Below are 24,052 nucleotides of genomic sequence, written 5' to 3' on the forward strand. Positions count from 1 at the left end.
AATTGGAAGGATCAAGAGAAGCGAGAGAAGTGAGGAAATTGTTGCAGAACACATCACCATTGCAACGAGTAAAGTGAACCTTGGACTTGTGTGGAATGGTTGATGATCAACAGTGTCTTGATTTGTTAGACTCTCAAAATTTCTCTAGAATGTTATGAGATACTAATACAGTAATACTATAGCATTTAGCAGTGCACCATGGACAATTGCACAATGCCTAGTGTTTACTTTTGAAACCTTGAAATCACTGGTGTCTTCTCATAGCATTAGTATCTGCTAGTGAAGCTAAGAGAAAATGTGCAATTCATGTGGCTTTCTGTGTTGAATCTGGCTAAAAATTGAGTAAACACAACTCCATAACTCCTATAAGCTAAGGGACTATGTGACTATTGTAGGCCTTCGACATCCCCAGAGTGTTTGGATTGTTGGTGGAGGCTTGTTATCCTTCATTCAAGTGAAAGTAATTCATTCAATGTTTTGTTGCAATGTGCAATGCATGCAGAGAAATTTCAGGCTTTTTTTTTATTTCTGTACTTTGGGAAATCACAACTTATGATTGTGATTTGTGATGTCTCACTGACCTTCCTTATAGTGTTTTGTAGCACCGATCATCTCACTTGGGGTTTTGTGGGGACAGGAGTTAATTATTATAATAGAACACCAATTGATAAAAGTAATAAAATAATATTGAACACTGAACTCACACACATTATAGTAAAACACTTGCTGTCCCAGAGATGAAAATCTCCTATTACATAAATACAACTATACACTTGTTGTCCCAAAGAAAAAATGTCTCCTACAGAGAGTTTCTCTATCCACAAATCACAAATAACTTCACATTGCCTAATTACACAATATACTATCAATTATATACTCATATATAACAGCTAGAAGTTATCTTCTACACATAACCACTATTATGCAATTTCCAACACAACTGTTTTCTAACGCAATTATTTGAGCTTGTAATACAAAATTAGTTTTTAAAACGGTCATTTTCTACTCAAGTTGTCCCTGACTCTCAGTTTCTATCATTTTAGATATTACTTTTAGAAATAATTTTCTTTTTTATGATTTTATACAACAATTGTGTGTGTGTGTGTGTGTATTACTTTGAGTATTGCACCAAATAGTCCAACCATAGTTGTTTTAATTCTAGGCATTACCAAACAATATTCATTTTTTGTCTTTAAAATTACAGTTTACTTCCATATAAACTAAAATAAAATGACTGGCTGTCAATTTTGAAGGATAAAAATGATATTTTTATAATTTTAAGAATTAAATTGACCAATGCTTGTAATTTTAGGGACTAATTTTGTGTGTGTGTATTATGCCCCGCATTTCAAAATAGATGTTTTTCATATTTATTGTGTTTATTGCTGACACTGCACTATTCTTCTAAAAATTATATGGCTAGTATAAGCTTCCTTGAGTTTTGTACTAGTTCTTTGTGTTCATATTCTCTCTGTTAGAATTTCCACATAACCAAACCTTTATTCACTTAGTTACTCAGTTTAGGTCTTGAGTTTGCCCTTTAGGTAGGGCATGATCCACACATTTTATGAGGAGTATGATTGGATCCAATTTTAATGTTTCTTGATTAAATATGTTATGCATTTTCAAAAGGATATGTTTACATAAATCAGGGTGGTAATCTACAAAATCTTCATGTGTTGATAGATTTATGGTGTTTTCTCCTTGTTCAATTATGATAATTTTCCCCCTTGTGTTCTAGAGTTTAAATATTTAAGTCAGCATTAATTAGTTTTCAAATTAGTCTGATCCTTCATTTGAATGCAACAATAAATTGTAGATTACAAGATAGTAACCACTTAGTAATCAAAGAGAAGTTTGGAGCAGAAGATGCATTAGCCAATGGTTTTCCCTTTTTAGAGCCAAGGTAAATTTATGGTTCACTAGGTTTTCTTTGATGTTAAATGTTCTCAATGTAAAACCTAGTTATATATAACCTAGGTGCCTTTTGCTTTTAGTTAATCAGTGTAGTAAATTTACTCTTATGAATGTATGAATACAGGGTTTTGATGATGCCAAAGTAGAATCAAACAAGGTTGCTTCAACAAACATTCAAAGGTTAAACATTGCTTCAAGATTAATTCAAGGTCAAGTAAACAAGATCAAGCAGCAAAATATAAGGGCTCAAACAATCTCATTGGTTGATCAAGCTTTTTCCTCAAAACACATTGTTTCCAACATCCAAGGCTCTGGTAATCAATTATCAAACAGTGTAATCAATTACCAGAAGGCAATTTTGAAGCAAAGGGTTTTGAATTTGAATTTTGAATCATGTAATCGATTACCAGATGTTTGTAATCGATTACCAGCAACGACACTTCAAAAAACACTTTGAAAAGACATGACCCTTCAAAATATAACTGTTTAATCAATTACCAGAAACCTGTAATCGATTACTAGTGAAGAATTTCAGAAAAAGCTTTTTGAAAAGACACACCTCTTTAAATCATTTTGAAGAGGCACAAAGGGCATATATATGTGTGTCTGACTTTGAAAAGCAAGAGAGAGATATTCTAAGAGAACTTAATTGTCAAATGCTCTCTCAATAACTCTTGGGCAGACACTTGCAAATCTATTGAGAATTCATCTAGTAACTTCAAATTATATTATCATCTCTAAAAAAGAGAAATTCCTCTAGAATCTTCAATTTGTATCATCCACTCTAAAGGACAGAAATCTTTATGTTCATCTCAGAAAGTAAGTTGTAATTAAGAGACTGGTTGTCTCTTGGATTGTGAGAATTGTAATCAAGAGACGGGTTGTCTCTTGGAGAATCTTGAACACAAGGGTGAAGGATCCCAAGGTGTGTTCAAAGTTTGTAAAGGATTTACAGAGATAGTGAAAAATCTCAAATGGATTGCTTGAGGATTGGACGTAGGCACAGAAAGTGGCCGAACCAGTATAAATCGAGTTTGCATTTCTCTCTTCCCTTATCTTATTTATTTTATTGCAATCAATTTTTTCTTGCACGTTTAAAGAATTATTAAATTGATTGTTATTTCTGCTTCTTCTTCTGCATTCTGAGCCTATCTTTAAAAGGGGGTTAAAGTTTGTTAGTGGGAAAATTGTGAAACTTAATTCACCCCCCTCCCCCCCTCTCAAGTTATTGAAGTCACTTGTCTAATAACTTTGAAATATTATTTTAAATCATATACCTCATGAGATCTTGGAAGTCTGGAATTTCATTTCTCTATTTCTTCTTCTAGACTGGACCCAGTTCAACTAACTTGAAGGCTGGCATGTAAGTATTTGATATAATGATTTTTAATTATTTTTTTTGTGGAAAAAAGGCTTGTCAGAACAATTCAATATGGGGAAGAATCTTCTTTTATCAAATAAATTAACTTTCCTTAAAGTTTTAAAATGAAACGAACATATAGATGTTCTTCAAGATTAAGCTTGTTTCTTGAATTTTTTTTTCTTTTAAGGAAAACAAATTCTTCAAGATTATCTAAACTCAAAGGGCAGTATGAAGTTTTTTTAAGCCTTGGTGCTTGTAAGAATATTAATCAAATGCTTGAAAGTTTTGGTTTAGATGATTTTGCAAAAAAAATCTTAGGCTTTCTATTGCTTGCCTATATTGCTTGTGAAGTTAGTTGAAATGTGGCTATTAGCACTTCACCAAAAAAAAATGTGGCTATTAGCATATTTATTATCAGTCAAATTATTTAATTGTCAAAAAAGTGAACATGGTTTGTAACATTTAATATGGTATCTGCTGTCTTCTAGATTAATGAAGTAGCTACATTGTTGAAGAGAAGAGAAAGTTTGACAATATAAAGAGTCCAAAGTTGGACAATATTAGTGTCAACTGTTGATCAAAGTCATGCAATGTTTATACTCTAGTGACCGAGTTATGTAGATTTGCTTGCATTAGCAAGAGTATTTTCTAAAATCTTGTGATACAATGAACCAAGCTTTGCAAGCGATGGATATCTTTTTCTAATGTGAAAACTAAAGAACAAGTTCTCCATTAAATACTCAGTACTTGGAGCATACTAGGTATTATTTAGGGAACATGTCAAATTAATGATTAGTTATTTGGTTTTTGGTATTTGTTACTTCATAAGGAAGCGCTAGGGCTGACTAGACTATCGGCAGCATTGTTCAATCCCCCATTTCCCCCAAACACTCTGAGAAGCTGAGTTCATAAGAGAACCATTTTTCCCATTGCCCACGTTATTGCCAATAGGAGTGGTGTATCTGTTAGAGTTGCCATTGTTGAAAGGACTCATCCGACCGTATCCAAGACTTCCACCATAACCGAAAGTCACTCAATAGCTTGGGTTCAATCCTAAATCCAAATTCACTCCTATTCCATAATCACTGGAGCCAAATCGGGTAAACCCACTTCTAGCACTAGTAAGTGGACTACACCTTCCATCCATCCTGACTCCATAACCTCTAATTGGATTCATATTGAAACCATAAGCATAACTATTTAGGAAGCTACTAGTCCTATTCAAACCATAGTTATATCCTATCAATGGGCTTCGGGTAGGTCTAGGGGAAAGCTCTTTAGGAACTGCCCTCTTGACCTCAACCATCTTCGTATTAAGTTCATGAAATGTCTTATAAAGAACTATGTCCACAACTTCTTCTGAATCATAAGTGATGAAGCCAAAACCTCTTGGCCTCTGGGTATTGTGGTCATACATTACAACAACATCAGTAATTGTAAAAAATTGATCAAAGTACTTCTTTAAATCAGTCTCTGTGACTATTGATGGTAAGCCTCCAACAAAAATCTTTTTGGTGCATCCAGGACTAGGACATCCATGAATGCTACCAGTCTGTCTGTTTATAGTTTGCTTATCATCCCTAGGAACAACTTTGTTAGCTTCAACCTGCAAATTCACAACACAACACACACAGATCAAATCTGCAAGTCATTTTCAGCTTGTTGTCCTATAAACAAAAAGATTTCAAGCGTAATCCAATGCAACCATAAAAACCAAGCACCAATTAGGCTAAATGGAGCCAAAATAAGCATGATTCATATCACACCAACATAGTAGAAAATTATAAAAGTAGGGACACAATGATCTTTATCAGAAACTGAAATTTAGCTAGGTCCCATCACTACCCATCCAAATAACATGTATATTCATAATGTTAAATTTTCATAGTAGGAAATTTGAGCAAAGATTTGAGAGGCAGAAAAATATAGACGACATGAAAGCAATTGTATTCACTATTATGCATTTGTTTGCTGTTATGACATTGCGTTTATGGCTGATTGAGTTTTTAGTTATGAAATATTCACCGTAGAAACACACTTATAAGTACTCTCCTATTGCAGATCAAAATTTCTTTAGTGCTACTTTCAAACAAGTATATGAAACCCATTGCAACTGAACTTGGAATATGGTGTGGACTTGAGAAGAAACCAAACTGAGAGTTTTTTATCCTACAAGGAGTTTGTTTTTCTTTTCATTTTCATCAGGTAATTTTAATGCTCTTGTTTATGAAATTACTGTTCCACATTTTGGATAAACACAAAATGCTTGTATTTTGCATAAAAAAAGTAGAGTAGCTGAAGTGTAACAAAGTTTACTAATCTGGTTGCATCCCTTTGTAGGTTGATACACCTATTTTGTCTTTAAAACATGAGTAACCTCTTCTATATACTATCATTAATGCGGATTATTTTAATTTCATTTTTTATACTATAGCTCAAATGATATACATTAATGGTACAAACCAACAAATTTTACCATGTTAGAGGTGTTAAGATTTGCAATGCAATCTGGACAGCAACCAAACATATGAGAGAATTAAGAACATTTGCCTACAAAGCAACAAAAGTAAAAACCTAAATTTGGGCTATCAAATTTGGGCTGGTCCAATATACAACTATCAATATATAGAGCTGTCAAAGACATGTATATGCTCTGGATAATTCTCGGGAAAAATGTTAACCTAATGCCAAATGCACCCCCAACAAGTATTAAATATAAATTTATCTTATAGCAAAAGATACAAAATACACATCTAAAAATAATTCATAAATATATACCACACGGGCTTTTGTGCTCATAGTATCCAACCCGAGAAGCAATTGAGGAACTAAGAATGGACAAGCGTAGCTACAACAAATAAGATTGAAAGAATTTTCTCCTTTTAAGAAGACAACAAAAAAATGTGGATTATTCATCTAGTCTTGAAGCCAAAAGCTTCAATGCCACTCAATCCTAGAAGAGATGTGGAAATAGAGGGTTGAAACCACCAAAAGCAACCTTTTCTCCATATTTGTTTTGTTTTTCCTTAGAAGGAAGTTTAGAGATGATTTTATTCAAAGTAGAAGAGAAGCTATAAACACGGCCAGAGTGGACAAGAAGAAGCAGACAATGACCTTAGGCTGTGAATTTCCCTGTGGTGATTTGGTTCCAGCATTCGGGCTGGAAGTTGGGGCTATTTTAGCAACAGGAGGCAAAGGTGGCTCTGCCACTTTAGATTCTATCAAGGGTGGAAACGTAGCCTGTGACACCCTCTATCCCGACATATATATAAATAAATAAAATATATAAAAATATCGGTAACCAAATTCACACGGGTAAAAGGTTCACATTCACTTCACTATTATCAATTAAAACTTATTAAAACATATTCGGCTCAAAATAAGGCCGTCAAAATTTACGAAAATATTTTGTTAAATCGGTGAGATAAAATAAAATAGACTAACATCATGCAATTAATATAAAAACTTATGTCCCACTGTCACATTCTATTAGAACATCACAGGATCCAAATACAAACAACACACAAGGAGTGAGTTATCACATTCCTAACTAATAGAGAAGCAAGACAACTAGATATAAATATCATATAAACAAAATAAAACTTACTTAAATATAACTCACATAATTCCACCACTTTGTTATTCAAAATTCACCTTTCAATCATCAATCACCTTACACAAGAATCACACACTCCGATCAAGACATAATAACACATCAATTTCATAATAAACAATTAGCAAGCGTATGCAACAGTTATGCTAAGACTCAATCCTATATGCAATGTGGTACCATGTCAGTGAAAAACCACCCTGGGGCTCTTAGGAGTACATAACAAGACACACCACACAATGAGTTTGTCAGGTCACTCTCACTAAGTAAGATCATAGGGAGACCAGTCAGGGTCACGATGTTTTGCGAGAATGCTCCAACCATATGGGATCAGCATAGGATTAAAGGAGCACTCAAACCCGGTGACCCCAAAGGACTACACTCCGAAGAGTTCGTCAAGGCCTCTCCTTCCTGATTCAGGTTCAACCCCTAAAATAATTTTGCATGCAGACACTGCTCATGAATTATATAATACCCCCGATCTCACACTCGTGTTTTAAACACATTCAACACAATTGAGCTACGATTTAACACAGGTTCCTAAATAGGAAACCTACAATTTCTCTTTAACACTGATTCCTAATTAGGAACCTACACTTTCTCTTTAACACTGCGCATCAATGTTTTTTTCAAGATAACACTGGTCGGGTTATAGTACAATTCATAGCTTACAACACAAGTAATGTCACATCAAGTGTTAACTACACACTTATCCACAACCAAAACTCATTCACAATTTCACATCTCATAGTGTCACAATCCACCATCACATGTTTACATGTATCTCACAAATTAACACATGTTCAACTTTACACTTATACTCAATCTCAATAACAATATTATAATCTCAAAGCAACATGTTATTCCACAATTCATCATATATTCCATTTATAAACATTGCTCATGAATTACACAATACCACGACCTCACACTCATGTTTCAAACATGTTTAACACATTGCGCTACAATTTAACACTGGTTCCTAAGTAGGAACCTACACTTTCTCTTTAACACTGCGTATAAACAGTGATCGGGTTATTGTATAATTCACAACTCAAAATGCCATTATTGTAAGTGTTAAACACATCCACTTATTCACAACCAAATATCATACCCACAATTTAACATCTCATAACATTCCTAATGATATTCATAAGGTACAACATACACATGTTCATCGAATCTAACCATAATATTCTCAAACTCCAACACTTAATAATTTTTGGAATCATACTATAACAAATCTACAATATTATTTACATAAAATATTAATATAAATAAATATATAACTAATTCTATATATATAAACTAGCATACATCATATTGGATCACGAATTTCAAAGTAAGCTTTCAATGCACAAATTCTAAATAATTATATGAACACTTTGGTCAATTTCAATTATGATATTAATTTTAAACTATATAAAAAGACCTAAAAAGCAAGAAAAAGAGAAAATACAAAATCAATATCCCACTCTAAATTTCTCCTTACTTTATTTCATTAATTCATGCTAATTAGAAAAATACTCGAATTATAGGGTTCACACTCGACACAATAGCATATCAATTTCACAACAATTGAATTTCAACGGTGAAGTTGTGCACAATTGAATTTCAAACGACATATCAAATTTTCACGACAATCCAACGGCTAATGAAACCGGGATCGTAGTTTCACCGAGACAGCTCTAGGTTTTTGCGGGAAAGGAAAAGACTATGATGCGAAGGTTATTTCTCTCAGCTCAAACATGATATCGAAATTCCCAAAGGTGAGAATGCTCATAATTGGGTGGCGAACCTGGTATTTGAATTTCCCGACGATCCAACGGTGAATGAGTCTGAGATCATCATTTTTCTGAGACAGGTTTGGTGGGCTGCGGGAAAAAGAAAGGGGTTCTGGAGAGGACAAAAGGAAAAACGAAATTGAGGGGATAAGCTGTCGTGAAAGCTACCGTCTGACCTAACATATCGTTATTTATACCTATGGTACTCACAACCTATTATTTTATTTATTTTTATTATTTTATAAAAATAAACTCCATTTTATTCTTTATCAAATGAATAAATAAAATACCCTTTTTATTTTTTTTATCAAACTATTATTTTAATACACTTATTTTTCTTTATTTATTTAATTACAAAAACCTTATCATAAAACTCTATTTATTTACAAATAACAACTTTTTTTAATTAGTCTATGAAAAATGAGATGTTACATAGCCTCGACTGGAGGAAATAATTCTTTGGTAATGAGTCCAAAAATACCACCTGGTTGAACAGGTTCCATGTAAGTAGGTTTGTTGTCACCCAAACCTAAGCATTTGTTCCCTGCACTAGAACAGAGAAAAATTATTTCAGTAAAAATTGTTTATATTGAAACAATCAACCCATGGTACAACAGAATTTGCTAGCACTTACTTCTGTATCTATCAACAATTTTAGGGAAGTTTGTGATGATACCATCAATTTGTGCTCCCTCAATATATGTGTTGATCTCAACAATTTCATCTGCGAAGAAATCCCATGCTGGAGACACAAACTCACTGCTAAATGTTTCTACAAAAACTAAGAGGTTAGCAATTTTTAGCTTTGGCACAATATTTGTATAGGTCGTCAGGAATTGATTATTATTAGGAATTACGGAGTCCTTGTTGACAACCACAGAACTAGCAAAGCTCTTTATATCCTCAACAGTTGCATTAGCGGCATCACCAACAGTCTCGTCAATCTTGTACACAAGCTCATAACTGGTTTTCTCCTTGAACTTTAGCAGTACAGAACTATTAGTGGATTGAATATATACCTTTTGGGATCCTGGTTTATCATAACCTGCTTTGCTCAAAGCACTGATGACAACATCAATCACACTTAATCCTTGCTTGTCTACAAGATAGGTTGCATTCTGATAAGAAGAAGAACAACACAATATACATGTTAGTAAATAGAAGATGAAAGAAAAGGAAAAAAATCATTTACACACAAGGAAAATGCCAAATAATTCTTTACCTGAAATAAATAGGGTGAATGGAGTCACTGAAGAAATATTTGATGTGAAATTCACACGAGTTTTGGCAGGTGAGTCATTTTGTTTTTGGTTTCAAAAGAGAGTTGTCAGCTGCATGAAGTACAAGTAGAACTCCAAAGAGTTAAAAACAGTATATTTCATAATTTTTGGCCAAGTTATACAGAAATTTAGAAGGAAAGTATGACCAACAAAAACAAGTGAGGAACAGGTCTTGTAACAATTTGATAGAAATAATGCATATTATTCCAAGGTGAAATCAATCATAGGAATTATTAAATAACTTAAGTGACCCTAAGCCATTCTCACAAAAAAAAATTCCTAATTTTTCAAAAAAAAAATATGTTCAAACAGTAGTCGGTAGAATGAATACTATAAAGAATGAATAGGCATGGAAGCACACACCTCAACAATGATAGCAACATCTGATAGAGAAGTCTGGTTTTTTGTCAAGGACAAGAAATATGATAACGTCAACAATGCCCCAGCATTCTTAGGCAGATTCCTGAACAATCTGCATTTTGCAAAAGGATTCAATATTGAGGCTACATGGAAAATAGATAAGAGAAATATATGTCAAATATTTGTTGTAACACTTATCATAAGCAGCCAAGTGAAAGGCAACAAAAGGTATGAGAGGGAAAATTTTGCCATGGTAATTTATCACACTACTACAAAAGTGTGATTCAACATCGTTGAATCTAAGTCGGTTATAAAAAAAACCAATGTAGTAAAGCTTGCAGTAGTATTTTTGAAATTAAACCAAACTTTTATAAAGCGCTAATGATGGTTTTATAAAACCACCTTTGATATAAATGTTACGAAGGTGGTTTTATAAAAACCACCTTTGTTTGTAAGCCTATTACTAAGGTTTTTAAATACCGCCTTTGTTTGTACGCCTACTACTATCGTTTTTTAAAAACCGCCTTTGTCTCATATTTATAATTACTTCAATTTTTGTTTTTCAGTCTGGAACTCATATGCACATGCTCCTTTACATTTCACTCTCGCCCTTCACCCTGCCCTGGCCTCCGCACATCTCACTCTCGCCCTTCACCCTTCCATGAGCTCCGCAATCTGCCACAACCTCCATTGTGACCTCCGATACTTGCCGCAATCTCGTCATGGACATTCCCTCTATTTCTTCCAGCTGCCTTTGGGCATTGTGCAGTAAGTACTAATAACCTAAAATCAAAATCTTCTGTTTAAGCTGCCTCTGGGCATTGTGCATTTTGTTTTGCTATGTTCCTCACTTATAAGGAAACTCCCTAGTCTATTCTCACCAATTTGGGGATTGCAAGGAATGGTGAAAACCTTGCTTGCAAAACCATGGCTGAAGAAGATTCAGCAAGCAATACAACATGTTGTTCTTGAAGTCAACTTGATAACAATGACTTTGGCGGAAATAGCATTCCAGAATCTTATGGCAACATCTCAAAATTGTCAAAATTGTAAGTGCATTTTGTGATTCCATGTTTGGATGTACAATGCCAATTACAAGTAATGGAGCTTAGGTGTTTGAGCCTTTATTTTAGTGTATGGTGTGAAATACCAGTCTACATGCCGTTCTTGTATATAGATCTTTCAATTGGAGAAAAACATTGCAAGGAGATTAAAAATAAATGTCAAAACATTTAAGTACAATTATAAATATTGCTTCTCAGAAATGATATTTAAACAGTTAACCACTTTGTAAAACATAAAAGAATGTCATACACATTATATTTGTTTTATTCAATTAGTATAACATGTTCTCCTTGCTCTGTTCAAATGAGTATTTCACAAGTCATAACATTTGATGAGCATATAGCCATTGGCAACATGCACTGTTACAGATGCATTTGTCTGATGTCCAAATTGTTTTGGAAAAGTTTTATTATTTCCTTTTTTTTCATCGTTTGAAGGATACCTCATTGTCACTCCTCATATTTTCCACTTTGTTCTGCTTAATAAAATTTCTTGTCTCAAACAAACAATTTAGTTCTGTGAGGAGAAATGATCAGACTATAAGTTTGACAGTCTACATGTCGTTATTGGTTACATGGTTTTATTAGGAGCCTTAGGAACTACAGCTTGCAAGGACCAATTCCTGATTTCAGCAGGATACCACATCTTGCTTATCTGTAAGTTCAGTTATCTTATTTTCTTTGAACTCAGTTTATGCGTTGGTTTTTTTCGATTTTATATCAACAGAGTTCAAGACTGTTTTAAAGATAGTTCAAGATTGTTTGTAACAGGTTCTACTGATTTTTGTTTGTTTTTATTCCAGTGACCTCAATTTCAATCAGTTGAATGAATCAATTCCTACTAATAAGCTTTCCGAAAATATCACAACCATGTACGAACCTCTATTGCTTAAATAATACAAATCTATTGGTCTTGCAATCAACTATTTGGTTTTAAAATGTGGATATTTTCCTCTTAGGTTAAGTGGTTGGAGAAAATCTCAAAAATATGATAACATGGATTCTATGTGATCTTATTGTTTTATCTGTTGGGATTTGTGCAGTGACTTATCAAACAACAAGCTTACTGGAACAATTCCATCCAACTTTTCTAGTCTTCCACGTCTTCAGAAATTGTAAGTTGCCTTTTGTTTCACCATTTCCTCTTCTATATCAAACTGCAATGTATAAGCGTAAACCAAATAACATCAAGTATGTATCAACTTACCTTTCTTACAAAACGTATTTTGTTGTATTTCTTAATCAATACATATTATTTTTAATTTTCTAAGTTCTATTTTTATAAAATATGCAATAAAATCAACAATATATTTAAGACACATCTTTTCTTATGATAAGTCATTTGCAAACAATTCATTGAGTGGAAACGTTCCTTCTACCATTTGGCAGGACAAGAGCTTAAATGGAACTGAATGACTTATCTTGTAAGACTTGAAATGATAGTTACACAAATTTTCTTACTAGATTAATTTGCATTTGGGGGAATGTATATGTTTCCTTTATTTTTCATCTGCATTATCTGACAGTGTGTGTCTAAACATTCAGATGTTTGTATATTCTCTGAGGCGTCCTTTATTCTTAGATGTTTTTTTGTTATGCGTAGATTCTACTTAATTTTATTATTTTGATTTGCTCAGCATGTGTTGGTGATCTTGCAGGGACATGCAAAATAATCAGCTAACAATCATATCAGGCACTACAAATCTTCCTCCAAGCGTCACACTCTTGTATGCTTCTAAACATATTTTCCAGATATAGTAAAGTCAATGTAGTAGAGAGTTCCATTTTTTTTTCTCCTTGTCATGCATGTTCAAAATAATAATACAAACCCTTATGATAAAGGTCAAAGCTAGTTGCATATGAATTCCATCTTTCTTAGATAACTTGTCACATTAATGTTTTTCAGGCTTGAGGGAAATCCTGTATGCACAAATAATAACACCTTAGTTCAGTTCTGTGCACCAAAAATTGACAATGGCTTGAATGGAAACTACAGTGTTAACTATCCCAGTCAAGAATGCCCCTCTCCTTATGAATACACTGTAGAGTGTTTCTGTGTTGCTCCATTGGTTGTTCATTATCGGTTGAAAAGTCCAGAATTTTCAGATTTCTGTACATACGAGAACATTTGAGAGCTTCTTGACAGATGGTCTTAATGTAGATATTAATCAGCTATTCATTAAAAGTTTTGCATAGGAAGAAGGGCCTCGGTTGAGAATGAACTTAAAGCTTTTTCCTGAATGTATCAACAATAAAAGTTATTGTTTTTTCAGTACAAGTGAGGTTAATCGGATCAGAAACTTGTTCAGAGACTGGGGCATTTTGAGCAGTGACTTGTTTGGGCCTTATGAACTTCTGGACTTCATTGTGGGTCCTTACAGGGATGGTAAGTTACTGAAAATTATGATATGCTAGAGTGCTTAGAGGAACTTGGACACTTAACAATAAAACTGAAGTTGAATCTCATTCAGGTGGTGGACCAGCAATTAAGAAACCCTCTAAGTGAATTGTTTGTATAATGTTTTCTGCACATCGAGCTAGTGGCTCTCCAGATTCTTTAAAATAAGTCAGCTTTCTCAAGTATAATTTATGCTTGACAAGTAAAAATTGTGAAAATTGTTACTAATTTTTTGCTTTGTGCTTCTATTGCAATTCGATATGTGACTACTCTGAAGCTCCGTTGAGGTCCATTTCATTTGATTACAATGAAATGGCTTTGGCTTCAAATAATTTTAGCGAGTCTGCTCAAATTAGAGAAGGGGGCTATGGGAAGGTTTATAAAGGTCATCTTCCTGATGGCACTGTTGTTGCCGTAAAACGTGCACAGGAGGGTTCACTGCAAGGTGAGAGGGAGTTCATTACAGAAATAGAATTGTTATCAAGGCTACATCATCGCAACCTTCTATCTCTTATTGGATACTGTGATCAAGGGGGTGAACAGGTAACTTTTGCTTTCATGTTCAAAAATGTAAACCCAAAAGAATTTGTTATAATTTTCAGTTATCTTTTGATTTTGTGATTCATTTTCGAGGATTTATTTTCTTCAAGTCACATTACCTTGCTGTCTCGTGTTGATTGACTCATTCCACAACCACATGATTTGTACTAAAATAGGGTAGATATTGATTAAAACTGATAAAAATATAAACAGTGTAACACAATCTTTAAGCATTTCATGGATGGATTAGTTTCTTATGATTATTTTAAGGATAAATCTTAAGTACAATATCTTTTGTGTTCTTAGTTTTGTTCTCCTATCAAAATTTAATTTTCATCTCAGTATACTGAGATTTAGTCATTTAATGCAAATTTTTATTACGCAAATTATCATGGTGAAACTCTTAATTTTGATTGGAGAATAACACTAAATACTTAAAAAAATGCATCCCTTTTTAAGCACCTAAGAAAATTTCTCATAAGTTATAAATAATACTAGTCACAACTCACTATAGTAGTAGGTGCTGACAGTATGCTCAACTCTCACTAACGTACCATCACTTACATTAAACTCCACTCCCTGATCAGACTTGGAGACAAGCAATTCTCTAGTCTGGCTTCATATTACACTATAAACAAACAATTTATGTGCAAGATTGGATATCTATTTCTATCTGGCCAGGGTTGGTTATAAGATAGCATGCATTTATTTGATTACAATAAGTTCACTTAAATAAGATTATTTGATAATACAAGAACTATAATAAAAATAACTTAGAAGTAGAGAAGATAAAGAGAAGAGATAAAAAGAAAACGGAGAGAATGAGGAGTTCTTAGTTCTTACTATATTTCTACAAATGAGGTACTATTTATAGGTACAAAGCTGGTTTCCAATGGTTTAATGTATTAAAGTGAATGGATTACCAAGCACCTCATCAGCTTCTTTGGGAGTACCCCATCCTTCTCCCTCCCGTGTGAAAACAAATAAGGCAAAAAGCCAAACTCAATTTTCATTGTAGATGATGATTATATGTGACAACTACAATTACAAGTATAAGTTTAAATTGTAGGAAAACTGAAATAAAATAGTTGTTCCCATTTCCAGTAGGTTCTTGTGTTTAAAATCTCACAACTTCTGTGAGATGGTCTTTGTTAAATGTTGGCTTTCATGAAGGACCCATATATTGGCATTCGGCAGGAATGTAGAAGTTTCGCCTTTGAATTTTCATTGATGCAAATTGCAACAATTTATTATACTCCTATCGGGCTTACAATTTAATACTATTTATTTCTTACTCCCAGCCCTTTTATTATTCAAAACAAAGAGTTGTTCACTTGATAACATTTAAATTTATGCAGAGAAAAAATAATTACAATAACCTGATCATAGTACTTTCCCGGTGACTAAAGCATCGTTGTCTATGCAGTTGTTTCCATCAAGATTTTAGATCATTTTCAATTTTGTAAGCTTATCCCTTTTTTTTTTTACTCAAATGTTCCTTTCATAGTTTTGCAAAGGAAATGGACTGAAGGTGTAGAAGTGTCATACCCTAATTTTGTCCAGGGACAATTGTTTGTCAACATGCAGATTTTCGCCGATCAAGTTATGTTGCTTAACATCAATCGCTGCACAATTTGTAGGGTTTTGCAATGTTACGGAAGGAAATGAGCAAGATACTCAGAATGAGGGCAATTTATGTCAACATGGGGTTTTTTCCAATCGAGTTAAGCTGCTTAACAGCAATCACAGTGCAATCCGTAGGGTTTCGCGACATTTCGGAAGGAAATGGGCAAGAAACTCAAGATATGGGAAAATGGTCCATTCTGGAACATTCCTTAGCCCCTAGGCCCATTAGATGACTTAGGAGGGAAGTAACCAGCTCACCTGGGCGAGCAAGTTGCTTCTGGAGTAAGCCACCAGCTCGCCTGGGCGAGTTGGGCGGCAAGCTCCTCCCCCTATTTTGCTATAAATAGGCGTGGGAGGCTAAAGGGAAAAGGTTCAGCACCCTTAGCAAGCATATTTCACTTAAAATTAGTGAAAAGAAAGAGAAAGAAGAAGAAAATCAAGGCTGAAGCACTCCCGTAATGCTTCTGTGACATTTCCGTGATCAATTCTATGAATGTTTTTCGCCGTTCTTCATTCGTTTTTCGTTCTTCATTCGGTTAGTGCTTGCTTTAAGGATTTGAATTTGACTTATGGACCCTTAGGGGTCCTCTTTATTGTTTGTGCATCTTCTTCTCCTTCTTCGATCATCGGTGATCTTTTTCTTTGTTTAAAGCGAGTTTCGACCGATCGTTCATACTGTAATCTCGTTTAATCACCATTAAAATAAAATTCAACCAATCATTTGTGTTGTAATCTCACTTAATCACTGTTTAAATGAATTTCAATCGATCATTTGCATTGCAATCTCACTTAATCACTATTTAAATAAGTTTTAATTGATCGTTTGTGTCGTAAACTCTTTTCATCAATGTAAAATAAGTTTTAACCGGACATTAACGCCACAAGTTATCTTAAAAAATGGATTAAAGATTAATGAGCCAAGACCAAATAAAACCAACTCATAAACTTCTTCATTTCATAAAAAAAATCAAGAGATCGTTCAAAGGTCTAACGCCTTAACGGTTCTTTTTTTTCAAAAAAAATCAAAAAGATCGTTTCAAGGTCCAACGCCCTAAAACGACTTTTGCTCGGATAAAATCAATCTTTCAAAAAGATAAAAATAATTTAACCAACGTTTAGTTCTTAAAGAACTACGTAGGTCTGATTTTCTCATTGCAATTGAGGAATACGTAAGAGCGAGGGAAACACCTTTGTCGACCCCAAAAAAGTAAAAAAAAAAACATAAAAAGGACAAAAAAGTAAGAAATACAAAAAGGGAAAATAAAGATAAAAGGGAAAATAAATAATATTGAAGTCATAATTTGCACACTCGATTAGAGGTTGTCGTCCCTTGTGACGGGCGCGTAGGGTGCTAATACCTTTCTCGTGCGTAAATGACTCCTAAACCCTCATTTTCAAAAGATGTAAACCCTTGACCTTTTCCATTTTGGGTTTTTCCGACGTTTTCCTCGAATAAACGTTGGTGGCGACTCCACGCATTTTCCTTCCTTGGAAGACGCACCATCGAGTCCTGCGTTGCACCCCTGCCGGGGGGCAGGTTGCAACAAGAAGCCCATGAAGCTAGTCTAAAATCACATAACTACAATTTAAAAATGTAAAAATTGTGCAGGGATAGAGACTAAATAAGTAAGCAAAGGAGGGAATAACAAATTATTAACATTGGCTTCAACTATCAATATTCATAATCCCTGTGCATGTATGCATGATAGGCAATATTATTATATCCCTCAGTAACAAATAATAAGCAGGATCATATGAATATGATTTTAGGTAAGTGTTCACATGTTGGGTTTCACTTTGAGAAATTACATCTAGGTCCAAAATCGATCAAGTTAAAGCAACTTTAGATAACTTTTGTGTTGTATAAGATTTTTTGTATTGAGTTTACTGCTAACTTACTTTTAGAGTTAAAACATTAAACATCTGACATAAATCACTTCAGTTCAAGATCAATTTCAAGATCACTTGTGTGTTGTATAAGATTTTTTGTTTTCATTGGGGTTTGGTTTGATTGTAAGTTGTTTTGTACATAACATAAGCTAATTTGAAGAAACACTAACAAGCCTCATAATTGCTTTAAATTATATTTGAGCTGGAAATTCCTTGCTTTTAAATCTCAATATTATTATATAGTCATTGGTTGATTCTAGTCCAGTGCTTGTTGACTTTTCTTGCTTATTTATTTCATTCCTAACCATGTAGGAAGAAATTTTATTCTTTCTAAATCTGGAAATCTTAAAGTGATTAATGATGGTGTTATAATTGCTCGATCCATTCAGCTTTCGGATGCAATTGAGAATGCAGGTGCCATCCTAATTCAAGAGGTTGATGATGGTTGTTAGGATTTTGCCTCTGGTTAAATGGATAAAATTTGACACAATAGTAACTAGAGATGTATTTATGTTATTACTTTTCCTGCTCGTAGGTTGCAAGCAAAATGAATGAGTTAGCTGCTCATGGTAGAAGATGTGAATCGGCGCTTTGGTATTGAGAAGACTATGTTTGAAGTATCAAATCAGAGAATATCAGAGTCATTCACAATATGCTCGAAAGGTAAATGCTCTACTAAATAATTTGATTCTTGTCATAGTTTTCCTTTTTACCAAGAATTACAAAATGCAGTTAGTTTGTTACATGTACATGTATACTAATGTCCATAAATATTTTGTTGTCCCTAGCTTTGCATCTATACTATATTTGAGTGATTATGTATGTTAATTGTCTTGATGTTAAGTTTTCATTGTTTGGAATGAGTATCTTTTATTAAGTTCATTTGATAATTTTGTCTGTAATAAATTGAACCTAATGACTCCTTTTTAACAATTATTTGCGTGTGAAATCTACAAATCACTTATTACCTAGATTTCGCACGCAAATAATTGCATTAGAATGAGACTACTGCTTCTCTATAAATGTCTTTACATAATGAACCACATTCAAAGACAATTCTTATGTGTAAGAACTGTCTTAGAAGAGGCACATTTAAAAGCGGTTCTTATGTAACAACCGTCTTTGAAGAGACACATTCAAAGACAGTTCTTATGTAAGAACCGTCTTTGAAGAGGTACATTCAAAGGCGATTCTTATGTAACAACCGTCTTTGAAGAGACATATTCAAATATGGTTGTTACATAAGAACCGTCTTTGAATATGCATGTTTTTTAAGACAGATATTATAGAACCTTCGTGGTTGTCAATCATTTTCAACGTCATTGCCTTCAAAGACGGTTTTACAACCGTCGTTAAAAGCTTATTAGAATCGTCATTAAAAAGCTTATTTCTAATAGTGTCAGCGAGACATTAATTGTCCTATAAAGTGAAGTTGTAAGCTAATTTCCCCATTATTCCCAAAACACGACTTGTTTCAATGTTAATATATCTAATTCTGAATTTTGGCAACTTGAAGTTTCATTCAACTAAGCTTTGACAAAGTAGGGATGCCAAATTATAGATTCCATTAGGCTTTTTGCTTCGTGGGTTTGGTTCTTGTCCCCCATGTGTGTTGTTTTTATGCTCCTCTTTCGGTTGATATATTTCCAATGTGTAGTAAGTGATTGTTAGTTGCTTAGGTGCCAACATAGTTGGGATTAAAGTAACTAATGTGATGCATCTGCATGTTGTTTTGTTTAAAAATGATAGGTTAAATTGTGATTTTAGTCCCCCTAATTTTTCAAAACCATGATTTTAATCCCCTAGATTTTAATTGTAACATTTTGTCCCTTAGTTTTATGAATATGCGACTTTTGCCTCGTGATAGAGTACTAACTACTAATTATGATTATTAGAGATATAAATTAATTATATATTAAATAAAAATTATTAATCAGTAAAAAACTTTAAAAATGTTGCAGAAAATTAGGGTTAATAGTCTTTTGTTAAAGTTTTTTACTGATTAATAATTTTTATTTAATATATAATTAATTTAATATCTCTAATAATCATAATTAGTAGTTAGTAATCTATTAGGGGGCAAAAATCACAAATTCATAAAACTAGGGGACTAAATGTTACAATTAAAAATCAAGGGAACCAAAATCATGAATTTGGAAAACTTGGGGACCAAAATTGCAATTCACACAAAATAATAGTTAAGCTTTGACAAGTCTGGTTTAACTCCATACAAATACATAAATGTAGAAGACCATTAGACCTTAGTGAATAGCTAACAACAACAAAACTTTTTGACTTACGGGTCAAGTTGTTTATATCATTCCATGTTAAGTTGAATGCAAATATGCCACTGCTAGATTTAATCTCAGGGATAGTCATGGAAAATTTGCTAAAACTTGATTGGGCGACTGTTGTACTCTCTATAAGATCAATGGAGTTTAAGAAAAATGGTGTTCCATCCTTAGACATTTGAACAGGACAATCAAGAACATCCACACCATCAGATATGGCCTTATTATACGCTAAGTTGGTACAAGCAAGATGATCTCCACTTGCTCCATATTTTGAGATAACCAAAGTTTTGTCTAAAACATGACAAAAAAAGTGAGAGAGACAAGTCAACAATTATGCAAGCTATGCTGTTGTTAAATGATAAAAATCATACAATCAAACAACTAGAAACCGCTAAAGAACAAGATGAGAACACATATTCCAAAATCAAAACAAAGTTACCTTTTTTCATAGCATTGCTGCCTAGGTGAGCAAAGCAACCTGCATTATAAGAAGACAACACAGTATCTGCTTAAATATAGAAAAAAAGGATCGTAAACACAAAAATACAAACATGTTCAGAGATTGCAATTTATAAGAAGCGGTACAACCCACAAGCGACTAATATCAACTACATGCTTATGTCTTATTCTTATATGATGTAAAAGCATTTTAAAATTGAGGAAGCAAATTCTAGTTAGGATAGCTAATAAGCATGCAATGCCTAAAAGGCAAAAATCGCTATGTGCTTTCATGCAATAAGGAAACTGAACACCATGACAAAATCTTTTACTATAGTTAATTAAAGAGTATATAATTGGACCATATCTTATCTGCCTAAAGGAGCCTGCCCTAAGCTGAATTTAGTTTACAGTAGAAGCTTGAAAGCATGAGGTGGTGAGAGATTTGTTAAAAGTACATATTTTAAGTAACTTTATTCATGCAGTTGCACCAGCATTCGAACATCAAATCCTTTAGTCAAAGTCAACATAAATCCCATCAGCATCCTTCCATTGATTAAGGTTTGCATAACAATCTTAGTGGCATACTCATGCAAAGTGAAAGTATCTGCTTACTAAGATTGGATAGTAAGGATAAATTAGCTTATAAATATATCAGTTTTGGGCAGATTGATCACTAAAGTCCATGATTATGCAACATCTCGCATGTTGATTCACAAGATAAATCATAGGTTTGAGGTGATTAAAACAATTTCACTGAGGATTAAAATTGAGGATTTACCCCATGAAGTTTAAACAAGCCATCCATGGCCACTCTAAAATTGAAAAGGCATGCAAGTTCAAGAAGCACGTTTAAGGTGATTCACTCAAACACTATGAGCATGAGATTAGGAAGACATTATGATAATTTTATTTAATGGAACCTTACAACCGCATCAACTCCATTTCGAGGGACAAATATCGTATATAGTGAAAAACTGAAAATATATGTAAGGATATGTTTGGTTGGAAGAGTTTGAAGGGGAAGTGATGACAACATATTTTTCATTTATAAAATGTTTACAAAAATGAATAAGTGATGATTGGCAAGTTACACTATAATCTGATTATATCCCCCCATTTCTGTTATTTTGAGAAATTCTCAAATAATTAGAATGTTTACATAAAACAAATATTGTCTCCCATTCATGCCTTACTAGCTTAAATTGTGTTTGCCTTTGTATTGTTTTACTTCTTGTTTTGATTCTTTCCCCCATTCATGCTACAAATTATATCTCCTCTTCACAACTATATATTTTTTTGTACCATTTTACTGCATCCCCACACTTGTTGTGGTTGTTAGTCATCATCTTTCGAGGTATGTATCTATTTCTGAAACTGTTGTGCTTATTACAAGCTTGTTGATATATCCATATTCTTTGATATTACTAATTACATGCATTATGAGTGAACCTTAGTTTCCCGTTTGAGATTCAATACACTGATTAATACGGATAGTTTGGATTAATCGATATATTGAGTCTTGAATTATCTGTTTGGACAGTTTGGGAGGACATTTTTTTATAGTTGATTCATACGTAGAGGTAAATTCTCTTTTGCATGATTTGAAGAAATTTAGGTATACTGCATTTCACATTATTCTTCAGGTGCATACTTGACTGCGGTGATTGTGCACCATGTCACCGCTTTCATCTTGTGTACCTGAAGACCAATGCGAAATGCTACCGAAATTTCGTTAAATCTAACAAAAGAGATTTTACCTATACGTTTGAATCAACTATAAAAATGTTTTCCTGGATGGGATAAGGCCACACCTTTAATGAAAAAAGTGAGTTTAGCATGCATGACAGATAAGTTAATGATTTTGAATAGCAAAGACGAAACATGGATCGAAGTTGGATGAAAGCATCATGCATTTCAGACGAGTGTGAGAATGGGGTTGAACAATTTCTACAGTTTACAGAACGTAATGCTACAAGTTTGGGGGGGAAATTTTACTGTCCATGTGTTAAATGTGTGAATGGGAGACAACACTCAGTAAATGAAATAAGATCACATCTTATATGTCACTGCATCATTCTGAATTACACAAAATGGATATGGCATGGGGAATTTCCAGACATGCCAACTATTTCTCGCACTGAGCCGGTTGATGAAGACACGGGAGATCGTATAGAAGACATCATTCATGATCTTGGACAAGACAGTTTCGAACAAGCACATGCACCTTTGTATGACAGCATAGAAAGTGATTCAAAGATGCCATTGTATTCGGGGTGTACAAGTTTCACAAGGTTGTCAGCAGTTAGCTTTAGTTAACTTGAAGGCAAGATTTGGGTGGAGTGATAAAAGCTTCTGTGAATTGCTGGTGTTATTGAAGAATATGCTTCCTGAAAATAACACATTGCTGAAAAATCACTACGAGGCAAAAAAGATTTTATATCCTGTGGGAATGGAGTACTAGAAGATTCATGCATGCCCTAATGATTCCATATTGTATAGAAATCAGTTTGCATAAATGCATAAGTACCCCACTTGTGGGGTATTACGATACAAAGTGCAACATGATGAATTCAGTGATGATGCAAGCAAAAACAATAGTTTTCCAGCAAATTTCTACTGGTATCTCCCAATAATACCAAGTTTTAAGCGATTGTTCGCTAATACACATGATGCAAAAAAACCTTACATGGCATGCATATGGTAGAAAAAGTGATGGATTGCTCCAACATCCGGCCGATTCTCCACAATGGAAGATAATTGATCATTTGTATCCACATTCTGGAGACGAGGCAAGGAACCTAAGGCTTGCTCTTGCTTTGAACAAAATGAATCCTTTTGGAAACTTAAGCACAAACCAGAGTTCATGGCCTGTTTTGTTAATGATTTACAACCTCCCTCCTTGGTTGTGCATGAAGTGAAAATACATTATCCTATGTATGATGATAACGGGTCCAAGGCAGCCAAAGAATGATATTGATGTCTATCTCACTCCATTAATTGAAGACTTGAGAAAATTGTGGGAAGACGAAGTTGATGTGTGGGATGTGAATCTACAACAGGCATTCAGGTTACGATCAATGGTTTTTTGTATTGTTAATGACTTTCTAGCATATGGAAATTTAAGTGGATACAGTGCCAAAGGACATAATCCATGTCTTATCTATGAGAGAAACTTAAGCTTCATACAACTGAGACATAGAAAGAAGATAGTATATACCAGACATCAAAGATTTCTGAAACCTTTTCACCCGTATAGGTGATTGAAGAAAGCTTTTAATGGAAGTCAGGAGAATGAAAGTCCGCCACAACCATTAGCTGGTAACGAAGTTTATGATCGGGTGAAGGACATTGTAATTGTATTTGGGAAGACACAAAAAAAAAGACATCATCTAACACGAACATATGGAAGAAAAGGTCAATATTCTTTGATCTTCAATACTTGTTTGATCTACATGTGAGACACTATCTAGACGTTATGCATGTGG

The 24,052-nt window shown here is 33.8% G+C and overlaps 1 protein-coding gene and 1 pseudogene across 1 annotated transcript; both read right to left on the bottom strand.

Annotated features, from left to right (window-relative positions):
• Window positions 1-4,102: 4,102 nt before the first annotated feature.
• Window positions 4,103-5,388, bottom strand: LOC114397219 (annotated as a pseudogene).
• Window positions 5,389-6,029: 641 nt separating this feature from the next.
• On the bottom strand, window positions 6,030-22,569 carry LOC114397220 (glycerophosphodiester phosphodiesterase GDPDL3-like). Its single transcript, XM_028359316.1, has 7 exons — window positions 22,563-22,569; window positions 20,566-20,604; window positions 20,133-20,417; window positions 10,318-10,457; window positions 9,309-9,792; window positions 9,112-9,218; window positions 6,030-6,520 (listed from the first exon to the last, which is right to left on the bottom strand). The coding sequence occupies exons 1-7, from the start codon at window positions 22,567-22,569 to the stop codon at window positions 6,335-6,337; spliced, it is 1,248 nt and encodes a 415-aa protein (XP_028215117.1). The 3' UTR covers window positions 6,030-6,334.
• Window positions 22,570-24,052: the final 1,483 nt, after the last annotated feature.

Source organism: Glycine soja, chromosome 18 (genome assembly GCF_004193775.1).
Source record: "Glycine soja cultivar W05 chromosome 18, ASM419377v2, whole genome shotgun sequence".
NCBI classification, from domain to species: domain Eukaryota; kingdom Viridiplantae; phylum Streptophyta; class Magnoliopsida; order Fabales; family Fabaceae; genus Glycine; species Glycine soja.

Excerpts from the sequence above, each read along its gene's own strand:
- LOC114397220 (XM_028359316.1), bottom strand. Across the intron at positions 20,418-20,565 it reads CAGCAATGCTATGAAAAAAG|ACAAAACTTTGGTTATCTCA; the intron begins GTAACTTTGTTT and ends GTCATGTTTTAG. Across the intron at positions 10,458-20,132 it reads TGATATAAACAACTTGACCC|CCTCAATATTGAATCCTTTT; the intron begins GTAAGTCAAAAA and ends TTTTCCATGTAG.